The sequence below is a fragment of the Aphidius gifuensis genome, linkage group LG1 (genome assembly GCF_014905175.1).
Source record: "Aphidius gifuensis isolate YNYX2018 linkage group LG1, ASM1490517v1, whole genome shotgun sequence".
NCBI classification, from domain to species: Eukaryota; Metazoa; Arthropoda; class Insecta; order Hymenoptera; family Braconidae; genus Aphidius; species Aphidius gifuensis.
Window position 1 is genome coordinate 28,798,221 of NC_057788.1, and position 18,705 is coordinate 28,816,925.

The following is an 18,705-nucleotide window of genomic DNA, read 5'->3' on the forward strand; positions in this document are numbered from 1 at the left end:
TAATAAGAAAATTTTCATGTAAAATTAATTTTATTTTCTATTTTAAATGGTCCTTATCAACTAAAACATATTTTGTTTTTTGTATGTTTATTTTTTTAATTGGTTTTTTCTGATTTATCACAATTTTCATGACTTCTTTCTTTACTCCGTCTTATATTTATTTTTTAAATTTAATCTATCAATGGTCCCCAGAAATGTTTGCTGGGTTTTGTATGATCCTCACTGACAAAAAAATCTCTTCCAAGTGTTATAAATTCATCAATTGTTATTTTTCCATCCTCATTTGTATCGATAAATGTAAATGATACAACAGCATGATCATTGTCAATGTCAAGACATTTAAAAAATAATTTAAATTCTTCAACAGATATTTCACCATCTGAATCTTTGTCAACAGCCTGATAACACGTAAAAAAATTAAATACATAATAGCAAAACAAATTAAGATAAAAAAAATATTAATAAACTCGTCTTAATAAAAATTTATTTACTAAAGATTTATAATCAGTTATCATTTAACAATAATAATTACCTTGAATAAATAAGGAAGAAAAAGATGACACTTTCTTTTTAATGATGAATCATTGACAACATGATGCATCTCTTCAAGATATTGTTCAATTCCAACAAGATTATATGGACTTATTTCACCCCATTGTTCTTCCCACATATCCTACATTAAAAACAATTAAAAATTATAATTATTATTACATTTTTTAATGATAAAAAATTAATTTATAGCAAAAATATAATAATTACAGTTAAAACTTTTTGAAATTCTTTTTTTCCCTCGGGTGTTAAATGACCTAAATCAGCAAAACGCTCACCAAGTAACATAAAATCATCATAACTTATAACACCATCTTTATTTACATCCAAGTGACTATGTAATGTGCGCATTTTTCTTCGCCAAAATTCAGATGATCCCTATAAAGATAAGAGAAAAAAAAATTACTTAAAATAATCAACAACATAAAATACAAAACAAAAATCTTTTCACTCATTTTTTTTTTTTATAATTAATAAATTATTACTTGTAAAAAAAAAAATAATAATAATTAAAAATTATATATTATTATTTAAATAAATTATTATAGCTATTTTTTTAAAAGCTATAAAAATTGGATTTGGGTTAAGGCAAAAAGATTAGCGATATTTTATAATAAAAAATATTGATAAGAAATTACGATGGCGTACGTGATAAATTTATGAATAAAATTATTATCATATTGATTTTAATGATTTAAAAAAAATTAAATATAACGTTGTTTATATTATTATTTATATTATTTATATATTATTATTGTTATTGTATGTAGCCTTCTTCAAATGTCTGTTGTTGCCAAGGACAGCAGCTATCAAGTAGCAGGCGTTATTCGACTCAACAACGCATTTCGAATCGAACTCACTTTCTCAATATGAATAAAAACAAACTGTCTTTGTTCAACAATAAGGCAAAGGTCCACAACATAATTAAGTATTCCAAATAAGAATAATTTTTTTTTATACAATAAAAATAATCTTATTTTTACATAATGATATTAAATTATTTTTTCACGAAAAAATAAAAACAAATAATATCATAAATATCAATTTTAAAAAATAAAGAAATATTTTTTTTTCAATTAATTATTTTTGAAACAATATAAGATGCATTGTTAATTGATATTTTTATCATGAAGAAAATAAAAAATACTGATTAGGGTAATAATAAAATATGTTTACATGGAAAAATAATTTTTTTTTGTTTTTTAAATTTTTGAATTTATATTCACTTGGAATACTTGAATAGTAAAAAAAAAAAAATTGTTGTTGTTGTATCAACTAGACACGATAAAATACATGATGGTTAAAATTTTTGAATATATAGATAATAAATTCAGTGTTGACCGGATGATGATGATGATGACGATAATCGAAATAAATAATTCAAAAAAGAAAAAAATATAACATTTGGTTGAATTAAAATTGAATGAGTAGAATTGTTGAAAAATATTATCATTTGATAAATTACTTGATTGTTTATAAAATATTTAAACAAAAAAACTTACTCTGTCTGAATCAGAATCAGAATCACTGTCACTATCACTGTCTTCTTCAACAGACGCTGATACGGATTGACGATGAACATTTCGTTTGCTCGACATGGCTCTCGTCATCTGTGCAAACTGAAAAAAAAATTAATAAACATTATGTATTATTAAAAAATATAAAAAACAAATTAGCTAATATATTTAATAAATTTAAAAACCAATAAAAACTATGATATAATAATTTATTAAAAATAAAAAAAAATCTCAATTTTTAACTTTTACAAAAAGGCATAAAATAAAAGCAAATATTTTATTTAATAAATTTTTAATATCAACAAAAACAAACAAATAAAAAAAATAGAAAAACAAACATTTAAATTTTTATAGTAGAAAATTTTAATAGTTAAATTATAGTCAATACTAGGTCATATAGAACATGATTATTTTTTAAAATTTTTGTAAACAAGTTTCACATATTTTTTAAAAATTAATTATTATTTACAAGTTAAAAGAATGTATTTTGCAATTGACTCAGTTCACTTGCGTTCATTCACCTTTCCAACTGCATGTCTGCATTACGTATTTAATTATTTATTTATTTTGTTTTTCATCAAGAAATGTTTGTATTATTTTAAAAAATATTTTCGATATATTTTTTTATTTATTATATAGAAAATTATTATCACGTGATTTATTGAAAATGCATTTATTTATTAACACAGATTGATCGAGTGCATTATCTAAAAATAGAATTTTACATTATGATGCCCCCTTTTATTTATTTTTTTGCTGAGTTTACAAACAAGTTTGCGAGTCCGTGATATCTAAAGCCTCATCGAGTGGCTTTACTTTATTTTTCCAGATAGCAATTTTTATTAACAATTATTAGTGTTAAATAATAATTATTATCATTTAAAAAAATATATTTTACACAGTAAATAATTTAAAATTTATTTTCGAAAAAATAGTAACGTATTTTATAATCGAAATCATTCGAAATGTAATTGTTTTTTTTACTCCGTATATTATATTTCGATCCATAGAAAAATTCTTGCTATATTAAAATGAATATTTTTAATTTGATATTTCGCTTTTTTTATATTGTTATCTTAATTTATTTTATCAAAAAAATCCACGTGTCTTTATCAAAACATGCCCAATTTTAATGGAAACATTTTAAATCTACATTTTTATATATTATTTCGATTCTGGCTCTCCTTGATTTCGATTTACATTTATATTTATTTATTTACATTTTGACCCATTATATATTCACAAAAAAAATAAAATAATAATACCCATCGTGTCTTCTGAAGCTTAACAGATCCCCTGGATTTGTCCTTCAAAATTTTTTGTATCTTATTTTTTTATTCCTTTCGAAATTATTATATTTATTAAATCCAAGTGTCTTGGGAATGCTCATCAAATGGAACATGCCCTTTTCCATGCTTGGAAACTACGCAGTTTTTTTTTTTTTTTTATTTTTCAAGTACAAAAAGGTTGACGAGTAAAAAATATAATAAAATTACTCCATTTTTTATAATTTTATTTTCACTTGAAAATTTATTATTTTTTTTACAACTCAACAATTTAATAGTAATAATATTTATTTACCTGATATTTTCGCTGCATTCTCAAGCTGTCATTACCATAAAAAATTGAAGAATTATTAACAACAGGTACAATTTTTTTTTCTAAATTTGCACCCATTGAAATCACTGATCTAAGACCTGTTCTTAATAACGCTGATGTTGCCATCTTTAATTGTTATTTAATTAATTAAATAATTAATTTTATCAACTGTTGAATTATAAAAATAATTCTAAAATAATGTTGTATATTACTTAGCAATATGCGAAGACAAACTAAACATAAACATGGGCCCCGAGACTTTTTGTATGGACGCTAACGCCTTCTCCCACTTGTGCTGATTTTTTTTTTTTATATCAATTTGTGATAGTGGGGACCAAAGAAGCATTCACCCTTTTTTTTTTCTGTAAATTTTAATTTACTGTCTCTTTTTAAAAAGCAGATAAAACATACAACACACTTGCTAAATAATATTTTTTATTTATTTTTATATAATCATTCTACATTGGCGTAAATTCATAATATTTGTTTTATAATTTTTTTACATATTTGTTTATTAATTTTTTTTAATGATTTAATTGTTATTAATTTTAGGTAGAAATATTAAAAATAGTAAAGATTAAAATTTGTAATTTTTTAATAGTTAAAAATCTGTATTAATGTGTTTTTAATTTTGTAGAAATAAAAAGAAAAATTTCTATTGTTTTACGAGATTTCTATAGATTTCGAAATTTTTAAATTTATAAATGAGGTAGTTTAAAATTAATAAAATATTATTTTTATCTTTGTGGGCTTTAATCTTGACCCGAGGTTTAAAGATTTATCAAAAAAATTATATTCCAGACATAAATTTAATATCAGAAACTATACATCAATGTCATTAACTTGAAAAAAAAAATAATGGCAAATGTGTACGTGACTTGTAGCATGGTTAAACATGATAAAATAAATAAATTTGTAATACAAAGAGTAAACAAATATTGTCTATGAAATAATCGATTGAATGAAAATTGTTGTAAACAAATATTGCAAGGATAAATTTATAATATATACAACAACAATATGCCTTTCTCAAGTTCTATTTATAAATTTAAATAGAATAATTAATGAAAATTTTAATTTAAAAGCAAAAAAAAATTGAATTTTAATTTAAATTTAAACTTTAAAAAAAATTCATACAACTTAAATTAACTTAAATAATAAATAAACTTTTTTTTTTTTCAATTAATAAATTTGTATTTAATGAAATTTTTATTTACAAATAATTTTTTTAAAAACTCATGATTTACAATTTACGTGTATACAATTGTTATAATTTTTTTTTATAATTAATAATATTAATAATTTGATTTATTTATTGACAAGATATTATTAATTTAATTGTCAAAAAAATAATAGTAAATTAATTTAAATAAAATAAAAAAAAAAAAAAGGAAATTAAATTCTTAGCTTTTTTTGTACTCAATTCTTTCGACCTTGACTTCATCACCAACAAGTTGATAAACATATGTGACAACAGTCGAACTCTGGATGTCCATTAAAACAAAAGATGGAATGACTGACCTAAAAAATCAGTGTAAAAAAAAAAAATATATACATGAAAAAATATTGTTAATGAGTCATGGATTCATTTACTTAATGTACGCATATAATTTTTTTATTTTAATTAACATGGAAATATTATTTCAAGTTGATAATAATGATAAATAATTGGCATACGTGTCAAGTGGATTGTAGGCACCAGTTGCTGAACCAGGATTAATATAAAATTTATTTTCATGTTCATATGCTTCAAATTTATGTGTATGACCAGATATCAATATGTCAACATCAAGTTGTCGTTGTATCAATGCAAGTGATTCTGGATCACCCCATGGTACAACTTGATGTCCATGTGACAATCCAATTCTAAATTGTCCAACAGTTACAACTTTTTGTTCTGGATAATTTAAATTCTATAAAAAAACAATAGCAACAATTAATGATAATATTTTTGTTTTTACAATAAATATTTATTCATTCTGGTTATTATTTTCCTCAGTTTAAAGTCCAAATTACAACAGCTTTAAAAAACACTCATGACAATACAAAAAATGAAAATAAAAGCTGATTGTATATTAAATTTATTACCTCATCAAAATCACCACGTACAACATGTACATCACTTGCAAGTGTTTTTAAATAATCATATGATTCTTTTGTACAAAGATTACCAGTACATAGTATATGTTGAATTCTTCCTGGTACCAAAAGTTTTTTAAATTTACTTGGTAAACTACTACATCTATGTGGTATATGTAAATCACCCAGTACAAGAACAAGCTGTTTAAATAAAAAAATCATCATATTAATAAAAACAATAAATTTTTAATTGTTGATTTTTAAATGTAACATGATTAATTAATTTGTTTAAGATTATTCAATGCTAATTTTTCATTTTATAAATAATTTATTTTAATATTTATCATATTATCAACAACAAACACGTACCATTTTTAATTATTGTTATTAATTTTGTATTAATTATCTTGTTTTTTTTTTTTTGTATTTTTTAGTTATATTTTTATGAGAGGCTAATTGTTTATATTTACTTTATTGTTTAATTATTATGAAATATACAAATGTCAATTGTCAAATGAAATTGTTGATAAATCCGCCTATCATTCTTTTGATCCTTACTTCACAGTTTACATACACCACAGCATCGATGTATCGAATTACATCCTTTATGTTCTGCTATGTTCACATTTTTTTTTTTTTTTTTTTTTAACAAGGCTGTTCGAAAAAGATAAAAAAAAAAAAAATTATAAACAGTCAACAACAACAACAATCCTGAATGTTTTTTTAAATCAATGTTGGTATGAAAATATATTTAATTAATTATTTATTATAAATAAAATTGTAAATTGTTTAAATTGATTTTTTTAAAATAAATAATTAGTAATTTATAAAAAAATTTTGAGTGTAAATTTAACAAAAGGACATGTTGTATTTCTAGGTTATTTGATGACACAACAGATTGATAATAATTTTAATTATTGACTAATTAATTATTGAAAATAATGGCTCCAAAAAATCCTTGTAAAAAAATTAAAACACATCATAATGATGATGTTAAAGCAGTGACAGATCAAAGCATAAATATTTTGGATTATGATTCATTGGCAGCAATATTTATGTATCTACCATTTAAAGAAAGGCTGGAAATTGAAAATGGTAAGCTATTATTTAAATAAATAAAAAAAATTAAACAAATGTAAATTAACAAAAATAAATTGTTTAATTAGTTTGTGAAAAATGGAGCACTGCTAGTGAAAGAGCCTGGAGTGACATCAAGTCATTTAACTCTGAAGACACTGAATTTATAAATAAACATTTTAAAGAAAGTGAAAAATATCAAGATCAAGTTGAAACATTATTACATCGTTGTGGAATATATATAAAAGAATTGTCATTAAATAGAAATTATGATTCAGATATAATACCAGTTATCAAAAAAAATTGTCATAATTTATTAAAACTTGAACTTGTAATAACTGATGATAATGATGAATCTTTTGAAGATGTATTTTCCAATATGAAAAATTTAGAATCAATAAAAATTATTCATATAAATGATGATGATGATTATAGTGATGAATATAGAAATGTTTTAGAAAGTTTACCAGAAACTATTGAAAATATATATTATGATTGTGGTGATGATGATTCTCCACATATATCAAAAGATTTTGCACTTACTGTTATTAAATTTAATAAACTAAATTGCCTTACTCTTCGTAACTGGAAACTTGATGAAGTATTAATTGATACTTTATGTCAAAAAAATTCAATAACACAACTTAATCTTGAATATTCACAATTAAATCAATCACGTTTACCAATATCAAAATTAACAAATTTAGTAGCTTTAAATGTTGCTGATATGAGTGAAAATGGTTTATGTGATGATGATATGATTAAAATTATAGAAAATTGTGATAAAATTAAATCTTTAAATTTACGTCGTTGCAAAAGATTAACATTAGTATCATTAAATAAACTTTATCGTTTAAAAAATTTAGAAAAACTTGTATTAGATCATACAGATGCAAAAGATTCAGTATTTGGTGTATTTCCAAATTTACAACGTTTAGAATGTGTTAATTGTAGTTTAACTGATGCTGGTATTATTAGAGTATTAAAAAATTCACCACTTTTAGAAAATTTAGATATTTGCTGGACAGATATGACCATTGAGACAATTGATTATGCATCTAGTATATCTAAATCTCGTGGAAGAAAATTAAGTCTTTATATTGATAAATTATTTTCATTGAAAAATAGTGAATTGATTGATAAATATCGTAGTGAATTATTAAATATTGATGATGATGCAACTGAAATTTGTTTGCAATTTTTCTGTGTTTTATTTCGTTATTTGGAAGGACGAATTAATGAGTATAATGGAGTTAATAGTTCTGATGATGAAGATGAAGATGAGGATGAAGATGAAGATGAAGATGAAGATGATGATGATAATCATAATGATGATAATGATGATGATGAAGATGAGGATGATGAAAATGGATATGAAGAAGATGATGACAAAAATGTTCGTGATAGTAATGATGAATTAAATTACGATGAAGATGAAGATGACAACGAAAGTGATGAAGATTTGTAATATCCAACAACAAAAACTACAAGAAAAAAAAAAACTAATTCTGGCAGTTATTGTTTTTCATATTTTAATTGTAAAATTAATAGTTTCATTCAAACTTGTATTTAAAACAAAAAAACTCAACTTCAATCAAATTTCTGTTGAGTTAATTTTTTTTTTTTTTTTCATATTAAAAAAGATATAATATGATTTATTTTTTTTTAGTATTAAAATAGTTATATTTTTAATAATACCTTCTGTAATATTTTTTAAATAATTTTATAATAATAAAAAAAAAAAATTGTAATATAGTAAAATTTTTTAAATAATTTTTTTTATTCAACATTATGCTTTTGGCAAAACGAAAAAAAAATAATCATGTATAAAAATACAAATGTAATATATTTTATGGTACATTTAATTTGTTCATTAACATTTTATGTTTTAGAAAAAAAAAATGGACATTTATAAACTATAAAGTTGTTGAAAACTTTTCAGTTAATATCGAAAGAAAAAAAAAAAAGAAAAGCAATACGTGGATTTATACAAATGCTTAGTTGAAAAATAAAAATATTTTTACAAAAATCAATTAACGGAGCATTTTAATTAATGATAATTACAAAAAAAAAAGAAAAAGAAAAGAGAACCAAATTAATATACAAAACGCTGTCCAAATACTACAATAAATATAAATTATATTTTAATCAGGAAAAAATTTGCCAAATTCAGCAAGTAGTTCATCACCAGGTTCAAAAAGTTCAGCAACTTTATTATAAACATCATAAATTGATAATGGATTTTCATTTGTATCCAAAGATTCTTCATTATTTTTTTGTTGTCGTTGATGTTGATGAAGAATATCCAAAAACTTTTGATATTTTTCTGGTTGTTTTTCAAAATGAATCTTGAATATTAAAATACAAAATAGTATTTAAAAAACAATCAAAATAAAAACAAGCATAAAATAAATAAATAAATACAAACTTTAATTTTATTAACATAATCCATGGCTTCACTAAATTGAACAGGTTGACATGGTTGTTTATTTTGAATAAAATGTGGTGGTTGTTGTTGTTCATAAACAATATCACCAGAATTATCAATAACAATTCCTTCATCAAATGAATAATCATGATCATTTGATGGTACTGTTACAATTTGTGGTGTTATACCATGATCATTTTGTGATAATAATGGTCCAGGCATTGTTATTAATACATGATAATCATTATTATTTGGATAATTTTCAACTTGAATTTTAAAACCATCTGGTAAAAATTCATTAAAACCATCAAATAAATGTGGATGTTTTCTAAATAAATGACATACTCTTGTCATAACACCTGGTGTATCAATTTCACGTGAACAAAATTTTTTAATTGTATCAAGAAAATCTGTATATACATCTGGCTGATTTTTAAATACTTCCTTTACTCTATCCAAATATGATAATGCATCTTCAACTTCTAAACGTGGTCCATTATCATTATTTGTTGGCAGGGTATTTGTACAAGTCTAAAAAAAATTATTATTAATTATTTAATAATACATTTTGTATTATTATTATATAAATAATAAATAATTTTATTATACTTGAATTTATTTAAATAATTTTATTTATAAATTTTTTAATTTATTATTAATAACAATCTCATTTTTAAATAGAAAAATCAAATTTATTTTTATAAAATTAAACAATTTTTTTTTATGATAGATATAATTTATGAATATTAATAATTGTATTCCATTTTGGAGTAAAAAAATGTACTATTTTTAGTATTAATTAATAGCTCAATTAAATTAATTAATAAAAAAAATATTTACCTCTGATGAATCAGCTCCATTTTCAAAACCGTTCATCGTGAATGATTCTATAAATAATTAGATACAATTATTCAAAGAAAAAAAAAAAAAAATTACACGTAAGTAGAATAATTATGAGTAAATTAATTAATTTAAAAAATCTTTAGCAAAGTTTTATTGATATTTTCGAAATTTTTATAAATGATATTATTGTTGAATAATTAGTTTAATATTTGTTTAAATTAATTTGATAATATTTGGGTATTATTTGAGTGTTTAATTGTTAATTATTAATTAATAAAAACAAATGCGTACACGTGAAATAAATGCTGCTAATAAAAAACTAACCTGACCATCATTTACACATAAAATGCACACGTGCTCATACACACTTTTTTTTTTTTTTTTTTTCAACGATAGCAGCGACTTTAATTACATGACTCACCACTTGCACCAAATTCAAATACTATTATTATTATTTTATTTTTATTATCATGATAATAAAAATACTGCAGTATTATTTTTTATTTTTTCGAGTAATTAAATATGATTATTGATTATTGTGAGTAACACTTATATCTAATATTTAAGGATTTAATTGGAGAAAATGTAATATATTATGTATTTTGTATTTAAATTGCTTACTGCAATTTTACCCTGGTCCCAATAATGGCCTCCAGCCCTGGGATATTAAATAAAATAAAAATAAATAAAATAAAAAAATTAAATAATAAAAGTGTCAATTTTAATTATTTATATAATTTAATGAAAATTAAAATTGAATTTAGATAATTGATATTTATATTGCCTTAAAATTAAAATTTAAACCTGTTAATTAATTTTGTAAGTAAAAAAATAAATAGATTAATTAGTTTGAATATTTTTATTTTGTAGTATTTTTATTTTAGTACAATTTTAATTATAAATATAAATAAATTCTATAAAAGTCAATAAATAATTAAACTACAATAATTTAATTTAAAAAATTTTTTTTGATTGTTTTTTACTTTTATACAAAAAATATATAAAAGTAAATTTATTTTTTTACATGCAAAAAAATGGTGTTTTTGGTAAAAGTTAAAATTCAATTATATGTACATGACTCGTGATTATATAATGATAAAATTTTTTTAAAATATTGCTTTTAGCAAAGTAGAAAGTTAATATAATACAAATTGTCATTTTCTACAAAATACAAATAAATAAAATTTATGGCGAACTACTTATATTAATTATACAACTTATTTGACCCTTTTTTTTTTCATTCATTTGGCAAACTGTTTTTTCTTGTTAAAAAATTATATACAGCTATGATTCATCAGACAAATATCTTGAGTCAAAATTAATTTTAAAATCAAATTCCCAGTCTTTTTTTTTTTCTTTTTGGAATTTGTTATATAAAAACACAATCAAACGTATGCACATAAATTTTTTTCTTAAAACTAAAATCACAATTTAAATCACAGTTTATATCATTGTATCAGCAAGTAGTCGTCGATATTCCGATGGTAAAAATGTAGAAAATCCAGCAATTAAATCTGGATGTCCTTTGAATAGTCGTCCCACTGTAGTTATCAATGCAACTTCATCAATTTCTCCATCGTAATATGAACGAAATGAATCCAAAAAATCGTCATAGTCTTCGGTGTTATCTTGAAATCTCGTTCTCACTTGTGCCAAGAAATCCAATGGCCCACGATGTTCCAAACTTTCGTACACATGTCGCTGAAGTTAAAATAATTAAATATTAATTAATGCAAAGTAATGACTATTTTAATTTTCTTTTAGCTAATTTATTTTAATTTGTATATAATTATTGAAAAAAAAAATAAATTAGCTATTTAAAATTAACAAAAATACACTCTTAAAAAACCCGTCGGGAGTCGAACCTGGGTCATTTGATTTCCGGTTAAATCGCTGAAACCTCTAGGACACAGGGCTTCTTAATTTATTCCAAGTTTCAACAATTTAAAACCGACGTCCATTTATTCCACATTAGATCCAATCAATTTTATTTTACATGATTTTTAAAAGAACACAATTATATAAGTACACAAAATAAAATAAATTAACAACTTATTGTATTGTCTTTAATTAAAAAATTTAATAAAATTAAAACATACCACTAAATCATTTGTATTAGAATTGTTCATAATGTAAATTTAATATTTTTATAATTATTTAAAAAATTAAACAACTTGATTAATTTTATACAATTACTTGATGAGCTCCAGTGGGTTCCTTCCAGCTCAACTTCTGAATTGAAAGGAAAATCAGGATGAAAATTTAGCAAAATGTGACTAAAATTTTTGTACGAATTACCACGAGGTTGTCGCTGGATTTTTTTTTTGCTACGTGCAAACACCCACGTGTACCATGTGGTATCGTGAATAATTTTTGCTTGAGAACAGCATTGGTAAATTTTCTGGTGTTTTTCTTTTCGAAGAAAATCATCTCGAATCATCTCGAATGATCTAAACCGGTTACTTTTCCGATCTAGGAAAATTAAATTTTTAAGTCGACAAGATTTTACAAGCTTATTTAAGTTTTTAAATTTTTGTATAAGAATTTTTTCGAAAAAATTTCGACAGTAATTTTTTGTCTCAATCGATCGAAGGGTTTCGATTTTCTACTACCCCCGTGTGTTAAGATCCATGAAGACGAAGCCAGTACTTGGATGGGTGACCACTGACTACCTAGAAAAATATTTATCTATTATTTTATTTTTTTACACAAATCGAAATAACTTTAATTTTAATCGAAGAGAATCCAAAACTATAGATAATATCTTATCTATATTTTTGATTATTCATTTTTTTCTATAGAAAATAAATTAATAATCAATTAATATAGATGAATTTATCCTCGTCATAGCATTTAGTTTATTTTTTTTTTCTATTTGTAAAAATAAACCTTAAAAAGTTTGAACTTTACGTATTTCTATAGAAATTATAGTAGTTTTTTATTTGTAAATACATGACGGTGAACAAAAACCATTTGAATAAATATTACGTTTTGTAATAAAATTTTCAAGTATAATTATTTTGTTTATTATTTTTTACATCCTCATATTTTAATATAAATAGAAAGGCTCAATTGAATAGCATCATTACTTATTAAATCGATATTAGTAAAAGAATAAAGTAAAAAAAAAATTTCCAGTTGGAAAATTCATTTCTATAGTAGAAGGAAAAAACATTCAAATGTAAGTTGAAAATATAATTTAATTGTGTTCTTTTTTTGTAATTTAAATTACGTGTGTATGACTTTGGTTTTTTTGTTTTTTTGTTTTTTTTTTTGTAGATTTTCAATATGCAGTTTTTAAAATCATTCAAAGGATTATTTTTCAAAATGATTCTATTGACATTAATTTGTGCTGCAGCAAGGAAATCACAACTTCGTATGAGATATAATTTTGGTTTAGGACGTTGATATTTATTTCCATCATAAAATTAGAAAATTTAAAAAATTAAAATTTAATTAAATGTTGTTTTTTAATGAGTAAGCACTTGAGAGTAAAAAACAAAATGAAAAATTTGTACAAAAAAGTAAATAAATAAATTTAAAAATATATTTCGACTATCTATTTGTTTTTATTTGTAAATAATTTATATAGTTTTATTATTTCGTTTAATTAAATTAAATAAACCTACAATTAATTTCAACAGCTATACATATTTCCAAATAAATTAATATTCATTTATTTGTAAATTCATGACGTCAAACCTTAAGTAAATATTAATTTTTCTATTGAAATTTCCAAATGAAAAATACTCTATTTATTTTACAATTTTTACTACTTCCGTATATTTTAGTATAAATAGATCAGCTTAATTAAATTTCATCATAACGTTATCAAACTGACAACAGTGAAGCAGCATATTTTTGCAATCCAAAAAATAATTCCAAGCAGAAAAAAAAGAGTTAAATGTAAGTTAAAAATAAAATTGAATTTAGAATAATTAAAATGATTTTGTTTTTCTAATTTAGATTGTTTTTTATTTATTTTCATGTAGAATTTCAATATGCAGATTTCAAAAATATTCACTGGATTATTTTCTAAATTAATGCTATTAGCATTAATTTATGTTTCATCAAAAAAATTAGCTGCTATCCCCATTCATAACAATACACTTATAAGAGGATAAATTTTTCTTCAAGAAATTGATTGGTTTACTCATATGGACATAAAAAATTATAAAAAATATCTTCAAACTATTTTAAATAATTATGAAAAATAAAAAAGACGTCAAAAATTAAATATAATATGGTTTTTTCTTTATTTCTAATTAATTCAAATTCAATTCAAACTGCACTCTGAAGTCAACAGAAATTTACAGAAACAAATAAATCGATTCTCAACAGCTTCGATACATCGTTTTTTATATATTTGTTTATTTTTTTTTTTTTCAATAGATTACAAATAATAATAGCGGGAAATTAAACAGTGTCAATATAATAATTAATTAAAGCATTAAAATACAAAAAAGCAAAATTAAAAAAAAACATTAACCATTAAATAATATTATAAAAATTAAATTTACTAAATAAAAATAATGAAATGTATTGTGCCAGGAGCAAATGTCAAGGGTAAGTAAAAAATAAACAATAAATAAAATTTATAGGTTACAATATTTACATAATTTTTAATTAAAAAAATATAATTAATTTACAGTATTGGCAAGAGCAATTCATGCATTATCAAAAATTGGAGATGAAATTTATGTTCAACCACAAGAAAAAAGTTTATCATTTCGTGCAGTAAGTTCATCAAATTCAGCATACAGTGATTTTACATTTCATGATACATATTTTTCATATTATAATTATGGTGATTTAAATGAAGATGATGTACTTAAATGTAAAGTACCAATGCGTGGTGCAATTGCTGTATTTAAAACACCAAGTTTAATGGATAAACTTATTGAAACATGTCACATTAGACTTGAGCCAAATGCATCACAATTAATATTCATATTAAAATATAAAAATAGTGTTGTTAAAACATTTTTATTACCAATTATTGATTGTGAAGCATTAAAAGCATCATATAATAAAGATGGTCTACCAAATATATTAACTGTACAACCAAAAGTACTTGTTGAAGCATTACATAATTTTCAACAATCATTAGTTGAAATAACACTTGATGTTAAAACAGATACAGTATTTATGCGTAATTATATTGATGAAACATCAAGTTCACATGTTACAAGAACACAATTATCATTGTCAATTGGTGAATTTGATAATTATACTGTTGGTGAAAATTCATGTGTTACATTTTGTTTAAAAGAATTGAGATCAATTTTATCATTTGCTGAACAAGTTATGGTACCAATTGATATTACATTTGAAAGTGCTGGTAAACCAATTGTATTTATATTAAAAAATTCAGCATTTGAAGGTAATTTAGTATTATCAACATTAAATCCAATTGTTAATGATACAAATGATTCAATTATGAGAGAACGTCGTGCATTAATGAAAAAACGTGGACGTGGAATTGATAAAAGAGCAGCTGGTAAAGCCAAAAAAGGTAGTAGTAAAATTTCTATTGCTAGTACATCAACAACAAGTATTGTACAATCAATATTAAGCAAAGATTCATTAGCTGATGGACGTACAATAAGTACAACAAGTACAAGAACAAATGTTACTGATAAAAATGCTAATAAAGATAATGATAAAGATAAAGATTCACTTGTATCTAGTTTAAAATCAACAAGTATTGATGAAACTAAAAAATCAAATAATAATAGTAAAAAAACAAAGATAAATGAAATTAATAAAACACCAGTTATTATTCAAGAAAGTTTATCACCAATTGGTACATCATCATCATCATCGTCATCAATAATTACTAAAAGTAGAAATAATAATGTTGTACCACCAACAATATCATCACAAAATAGTGCAACTTCAATTGATATGCTATCTGGACTTAATAGAAATATTGCAAAATCAACAACATCATCACAAAACAGTGATATTCCAATTGTAACACCAAAAATATTTTCACTTGCTAGAAGAAGTAGACAAAGTTTTGATGCTGATAATAATAATATTGATAATTTTGATGATGTTGTACCTGTTTCACCACCACCAGCTAAAAAAGCTAAAATTATATTTCGTAAATGTCTACAAGAAACATTTGATCCAAGATTTTTACCAGGTCATGATGAGCTACTTGCTGATGATTCTGATGATGAAAATAATTAATTAACTTTATTTATTTTTTAAAATTTAGATGTATTATTTATATCAAATTTATTAATACTGAGTATTTAATTTTGAACAAAAAATAAAAACTCAAAGAGTTTAAAAAGTATTGTAAATAATTAAAATTAATAAATAATTTGTTTTTATATTTTTGAAATAATAATCCAAGAGTTTTAATTATTTATTTATATTGTTGTTTTTAATTGTAAATCAATTTTGATATGATTTTTTGAGTTGCTTGTTGTTCCACCAGAGGTCTTGATTCTTGAACACATATGTTTAATGTTTGGCTTGTTGTTGTTGTTGTTGTTGTTTTTGATAATTCATACCTAGTAAATATGAAAAGTGTAAGATCATTTGCAATAAAATTATCAGTACTAGCTGGTACTGGTTTAAGTAGTTGGTATGCTGGTTATTATTATGATAAATATCAACAATTGAATAACGATAATAATTATAATAAAAATGTCAATATTAAACAAATGCCAGCATTGCCAATTTTTGGTACTGTTTCTGCAGCATCACCAATTGTTCCATCAAATAATACAAATGACATGACATCAAAATTATCATCATCACGTATATCACAAGTATAGCCAAATGATAAATTATAAACAATGTTATTTTATCATCAACATAACCAATATTTATTATGTTTTTTTTGTTAATTAGATAATGAAACATGGTTTTCCTGGATTTGATACAATTAGATCATTTGATGATTTTGTACTTTCATATGACAAAAGAAATAGAGTTGCACATTGGGTATTTGAGCATTTAACACGTGAACGAGTTTATCCAAAAAATGATGTTGACAGATCAAATTGTGAATTTAAAACTGATGAAAGTATTCATCCATTTTTTAGATCAACAAATAGTGATTATAAAGGTAGTGGATATGATCGTGGACATTTGGCTGCTGCTGGTAATCATAAATATTCACAAAAAGATATGGAACAAACTTTTATGCTGACAAATATGGCACCACAAGTTGGTAAAGGTTTCAATAGAAACAGTTGGAATAGTTTAGAAAAATATGTTAGAAAATTAACTAAAATTTATACTGATGTTTATGTTTGTACTGGCCCATTGTATTTGCCAAAGTAAGTTTGAATAATTATTAATCAATAATGCCAATGAATATGTATGTACTAATAAAATTTATTATAGAAAAGAAAGTGATGGAAAAAAATATGTCAAGTATGAAGTAATTGGTACAAATCATGTTGCAGTACCAACACATTTCTATAAAATAATTGTTGGTGAAAAAAGTGATTCATCATTTGAAATGGAAGCTTATGTTATGCCAAATGCACCAATTGATGACAAAACACCTTTATCAAATTTCCAGGTGAATAATTTTAAAACAAATTGATTGATTTCTAATGTAAAAATTAATTTGTTTATTATATTTTGTCCAGGTACCACCTGAGAGTATTGAACGAGCAGCAGGTTTATTATTCTTCGACAAATTATCTCGTGAAAAACTACAAAAAATTAATGGCAAAAAGTTAAATTAATTTTAGACAAGCTATATATTATTTTTTCTTTTTAGAACAAAATTCATTTATTGTAAATAATATCGAAATGAAAATAACAATTATTTCGTCCAATATATTTTTAGTAGTTGAATTTAATTTTTTTCTATTTTCATTTTCATGACAATAAGTGCAATTGACGTTAATAAAAATTCATTTTTTTAATAGTATCAATAGCGTCATCATGCAAATTATTAAATCCTTAAAATTATACTTAAAAAAAAAAACGAAAAGTATTTCTTCAGTTCCTAAATATAATATTAAAAAATTGGTGAATTAATTTTTTTTTTTTGTAATAAAATTAAACGCTTTACAAATTATTTATTTAAATATTTAATTATTATTTTCATACTTCAGTCTTTAACATAAACATTTATTCTCATCATACACATATCAGTATAAAATAATAATTATAAAAAAAAAAAAAAGTGATAACTACCTATCAACTAGGGAATGTCAAGAATATTTTTAATAATTAATAAAAAATTATTGATATATATAAACATGAAATATTTATAATAAATTTTGCTTATTTACTTTGGTCGTGACGGTAATTATTGCATACACGAATTAATTATATTATATATATTTTTTATATTATATATAAAGTTTGTTGTTATTTAATTTTAATAAAAAATTGAATCATAAAATCTGTTGATTAATTAATTATCTTATGATCTAAAATATTTACAAAATTAACAGGTGTTTCTATGTTTTTTTTTTTTTCTTAAATTACATGAGAAATTTGTTAAATTTTATATTAACAATTAATTAATAATAAATTATATGATTACAATGTAAATTAACATGAGTAATTTTCAATATTCAAGAGTTTTTTTCTTTCGTTTAAATTGTGAGTTAAATAATTTTATCACAT

General features: G+C 22.3%; 7 protein-coding genes across 10 annotated transcripts; 3 read left to right on the forward strand and 4 right to left on the reverse strand.

Annotated features, from left to right (window-relative positions):
- Window positions 1-132: 132 nt before the first annotated feature.
- On the reverse strand, window positions 133-3,909 carry LOC122860170 (sarcoplasmic calcium-binding protein). Of its 2 annotated transcripts, none has more exons than XM_044163863.1 (5): window positions 3,648-3,909; window positions 2,052-2,168; window positions 760-927; window positions 533-673; window positions 133-398 (listed from the first exon to the last, which is right to left on the reverse strand). In XM_044163863.1, exons 1-5 carry the CDS (start codon window positions 3,789-3,791, stop codon window positions 171-173), a joined length of 798 nt encoding a protein of 265 aa, XP_044019798.1. In that variant the 5' UTR covers window positions 3,792-3,909; the 3' UTR covers window positions 133-170. The 2 variants fall into 2 exon arrangements, with proteins under 2 accessions (XP_044019798.1, XP_044019799.1); XM_044163864.1 differs by lacking the exon at window positions 3,648-3,909 and adding an exon at window positions 2,588-2,610.
- A 1,008-nt stretch (window positions 3,910-4,917) lies between these two features.
- LOC122860179 (vacuolar protein sorting-associated protein 29) lies at window positions 4,918-6,171 on the reverse strand. The gene is made up of 4 exons (XM_044163876.1): window positions 6,114-6,171; window positions 5,754-5,945; window positions 5,343-5,578; window positions 4,918-5,186 (listed from the first exon to the last, which is right to left on the reverse strand). Exons 1-4 carry the CDS (start codon window positions 6,114-6,116, stop codon window positions 5,069-5,071), a joined length of 549 nt encoding a protein of 182 aa, XP_044019811.1. The 5' UTR covers window positions 6,117-6,171; the 3' UTR covers window positions 4,918-5,068.
- Window positions 6,172-6,182: 11 nt separating this feature from the next.
- On the forward strand, window positions 6,183-8,845 carry LOC122860144 (putative uncharacterized transmembrane protein DDB_G0290641). Of its 2 annotated transcripts, none has more exons than XM_044163831.1 (3): window positions 6,183-6,477; window positions 6,622-6,839; window positions 6,911-8,807. In XM_044163831.1, the coding sequence occupies exons 2-3, from the start codon at window positions 6,686-6,688 to the stop codon at window positions 8,287-8,289; spliced, it is 1,533 nt and encodes a 510-aa protein (XP_044019766.1). In that variant the 5' UTR covers window positions 6,183-6,477; window positions 6,622-6,685; the 3' UTR covers window positions 8,290-8,807. The 2 variants fall into 2 exon arrangements, with proteins under 2 accessions (XP_044019766.1, XP_044019767.1); XM_044163832.1 differs by having other exon boundaries at window positions 6,370-6,481; window positions 6,911-8,845.
- Window positions 8,846-8,849: 4 nt separating this feature from the next.
- LOC122860173 (paired amphipathic helix protein Sin3a-like) lies at window positions 8,850-10,440 on the reverse strand. 2 transcript variants are annotated; one of them, XM_044163870.1, is made up of 4 exons: window positions 10,417-10,440; window positions 10,090-10,136; window positions 9,250-9,780; window positions 8,850-9,169 (listed from the first exon to the last, which is right to left on the reverse strand). In XM_044163870.1, the coding sequence occupies exons 2-4, from the start codon at window positions 10,123-10,125 to the stop codon at window positions 8,966-8,968; spliced, it is 771 nt and encodes a 256-aa protein (XP_044019805.1). In that variant the 5' UTR covers window positions 10,126-10,136; window positions 10,417-10,440; the 3' UTR covers window positions 8,850-8,965. The 2 variants fall into 2 exon arrangements, with proteins under 2 accessions (XP_044019805.1, XP_044019804.1); XM_044163869.1 differs by lacking the exon at window positions 10,417-10,440 and adding an exon at window positions 10,384-10,412 and having other exon boundaries at window positions 8,851-9,169.
- An 888-nt stretch (window positions 10,441-11,328) lies between these two features.
- LOC122860187 (paired amphipathic helix protein Sin3a-like) lies at window positions 11,329-12,304 on the reverse strand. The gene is made up of 2 exons (XM_044163885.1): window positions 11,958-12,304; window positions 11,329-11,793 (listed from the first exon to the last, which is right to left on the reverse strand). The coding sequence occupies exons 1-2, from the start codon at window positions 11,964-11,966 to the stop codon at window positions 11,536-11,538; spliced, it is 267 nt and encodes an 88-aa protein (XP_044019820.1). The 5' UTR covers window positions 11,967-12,304; the 3' UTR covers window positions 11,329-11,535.
- Window positions 12,305-14,538: 2,234 nt separating this feature from the next.
- On the forward strand, window positions 14,539-16,326 carry LOC122860142 (cell cycle checkpoint control protein RAD9A). Its single transcript, XM_044163828.1, has 2 exons — window positions 14,539-14,658; window positions 14,744-16,326. Exons 1-2 carry the CDS (start codon window positions 14,625-14,627, stop codon window positions 16,288-16,290), a joined length of 1,581 nt encoding a protein of 526 aa, XP_044019763.1. The 5' UTR covers window positions 14,539-14,624; the 3' UTR covers window positions 16,291-16,326.
- Window positions 16,327-16,560: 234 nt separating this feature from the next.
- On the forward strand, window positions 16,561-18,478 carry LOC122860163 (endonuclease G, mitochondrial). The gene is made up of 4 exons (XM_044163854.1): window positions 16,561-16,880; window positions 16,963-17,393; window positions 17,461-17,641; window positions 17,712-18,478. Exons 1-4 carry the CDS (start codon window positions 16,566-16,568, stop codon window positions 17,808-17,810), a joined length of 1,026 nt encoding a protein of 341 aa, XP_044019789.1. The 5' UTR covers window positions 16,561-16,565; the 3' UTR covers window positions 17,811-18,478.
- The last annotated feature ends 227 nt before the right edge of the window (window positions 18,479-18,705 follow it).

Bases quoted from the DNA above. Each gene is read 5' to 3' on its own strand.
- LOC122860170 (XM_044163863.1), bottom strand. From the start codon at position 3,791: ATGGCAACATCAGCGTTATTAAGAACAGGTCTTAGATCAGTGATTTCA. The intron at 928-2,051 runs GTAAGTTTTTTT...TTATCTTTATAG, and splicing joins CTGATTCTGATTCAGACAGA to GGATCATCTGAATTTTGGCG. The intron at 674-759 runs GTAATTATTATA...TTTTTAATGTAG, and splicing joins AATTTCAAAAAGTTTTAACT to GATATGTGGGAAGAACAATG.
- LOC122860179 (XM_044163876.1), bottom strand. The intron at 5,579-5,753 runs GTAATAAATTTA...GTTTTTTTATAG, and splicing joins TACGTGGTGATTTTGATGAG to AATTTAAATTATCCAGAACA. The intron at 5,187-5,342 runs GTATGCCAATTA...CTGATTTTTTAG, and splicing joins GCCTACAATCCACTTGACAC to GTCAGTCATTCCATCTTTTG.
- LOC122860142 (XM_044163828.1), top strand. From the start codon at position 14,625: ATGAAATGTATTGTGCCAGGAGCAAATGTCAAGG. The intron at 14,659-14,743 runs GTAAGTAAAAAA...ATTAATTTACAG, and splicing joins GCCAGGAGCAAATGTCAAGG to TATTGGCAAGAGCAATTCAT.
- LOC122860144 (XM_044163831.1), top strand. From the start codon at position 6,686: ATGGCTCCAAAAAATCCTTGTAAAAAAATTAAAACACATCATAATGAT. The intron at 6,840-6,910 runs GTAAGCTATTAT...TTGTTTAATTAG, and splicing joins AAGGCTGGAAATTGAAAATG to TTTGTGAAAAATGGAGCACT.
- LOC122860173 (XM_044163870.1), bottom strand. From the start codon at position 10,125: ATGAACGGTTTTGAAAATGGAGCTGATTCATCAGAG. The intron at 9,781-10,089 runs GTAAATATTTTT...AATTTTTTTTAG, and splicing joins ATGGAGCTGATTCATCAGAG to ACTTGTACAAATACCCTGCC. The intron at 9,170-9,249 runs GTTTGTATTTAT...TTAATATTCAAG, and splicing joins ATTATGTTAATAAAATTAAA to ATTCATTTTGAAAAACAACC.
- LOC122860163 (XM_044163854.1), top strand. From the start codon at position 16,566: ATGTTTAATGTTTGGCTTGTTGTTGTTGTTGTTGTTGTTTTTGATAAT. The intron at 16,881-16,962 runs GTATAGCCAAAT...TTTGTTAATTAG, and splicing joins CATCATCACGTATATCACAA to ATAATGAAACATGGTTTTCC. The intron at 17,642-17,711 runs GTGAATAATTTT...TATTTTGTCCAG, and splicing joins CACCTTTATCAAATTTCCAG to GTACCACCTGAGAGTATTGA.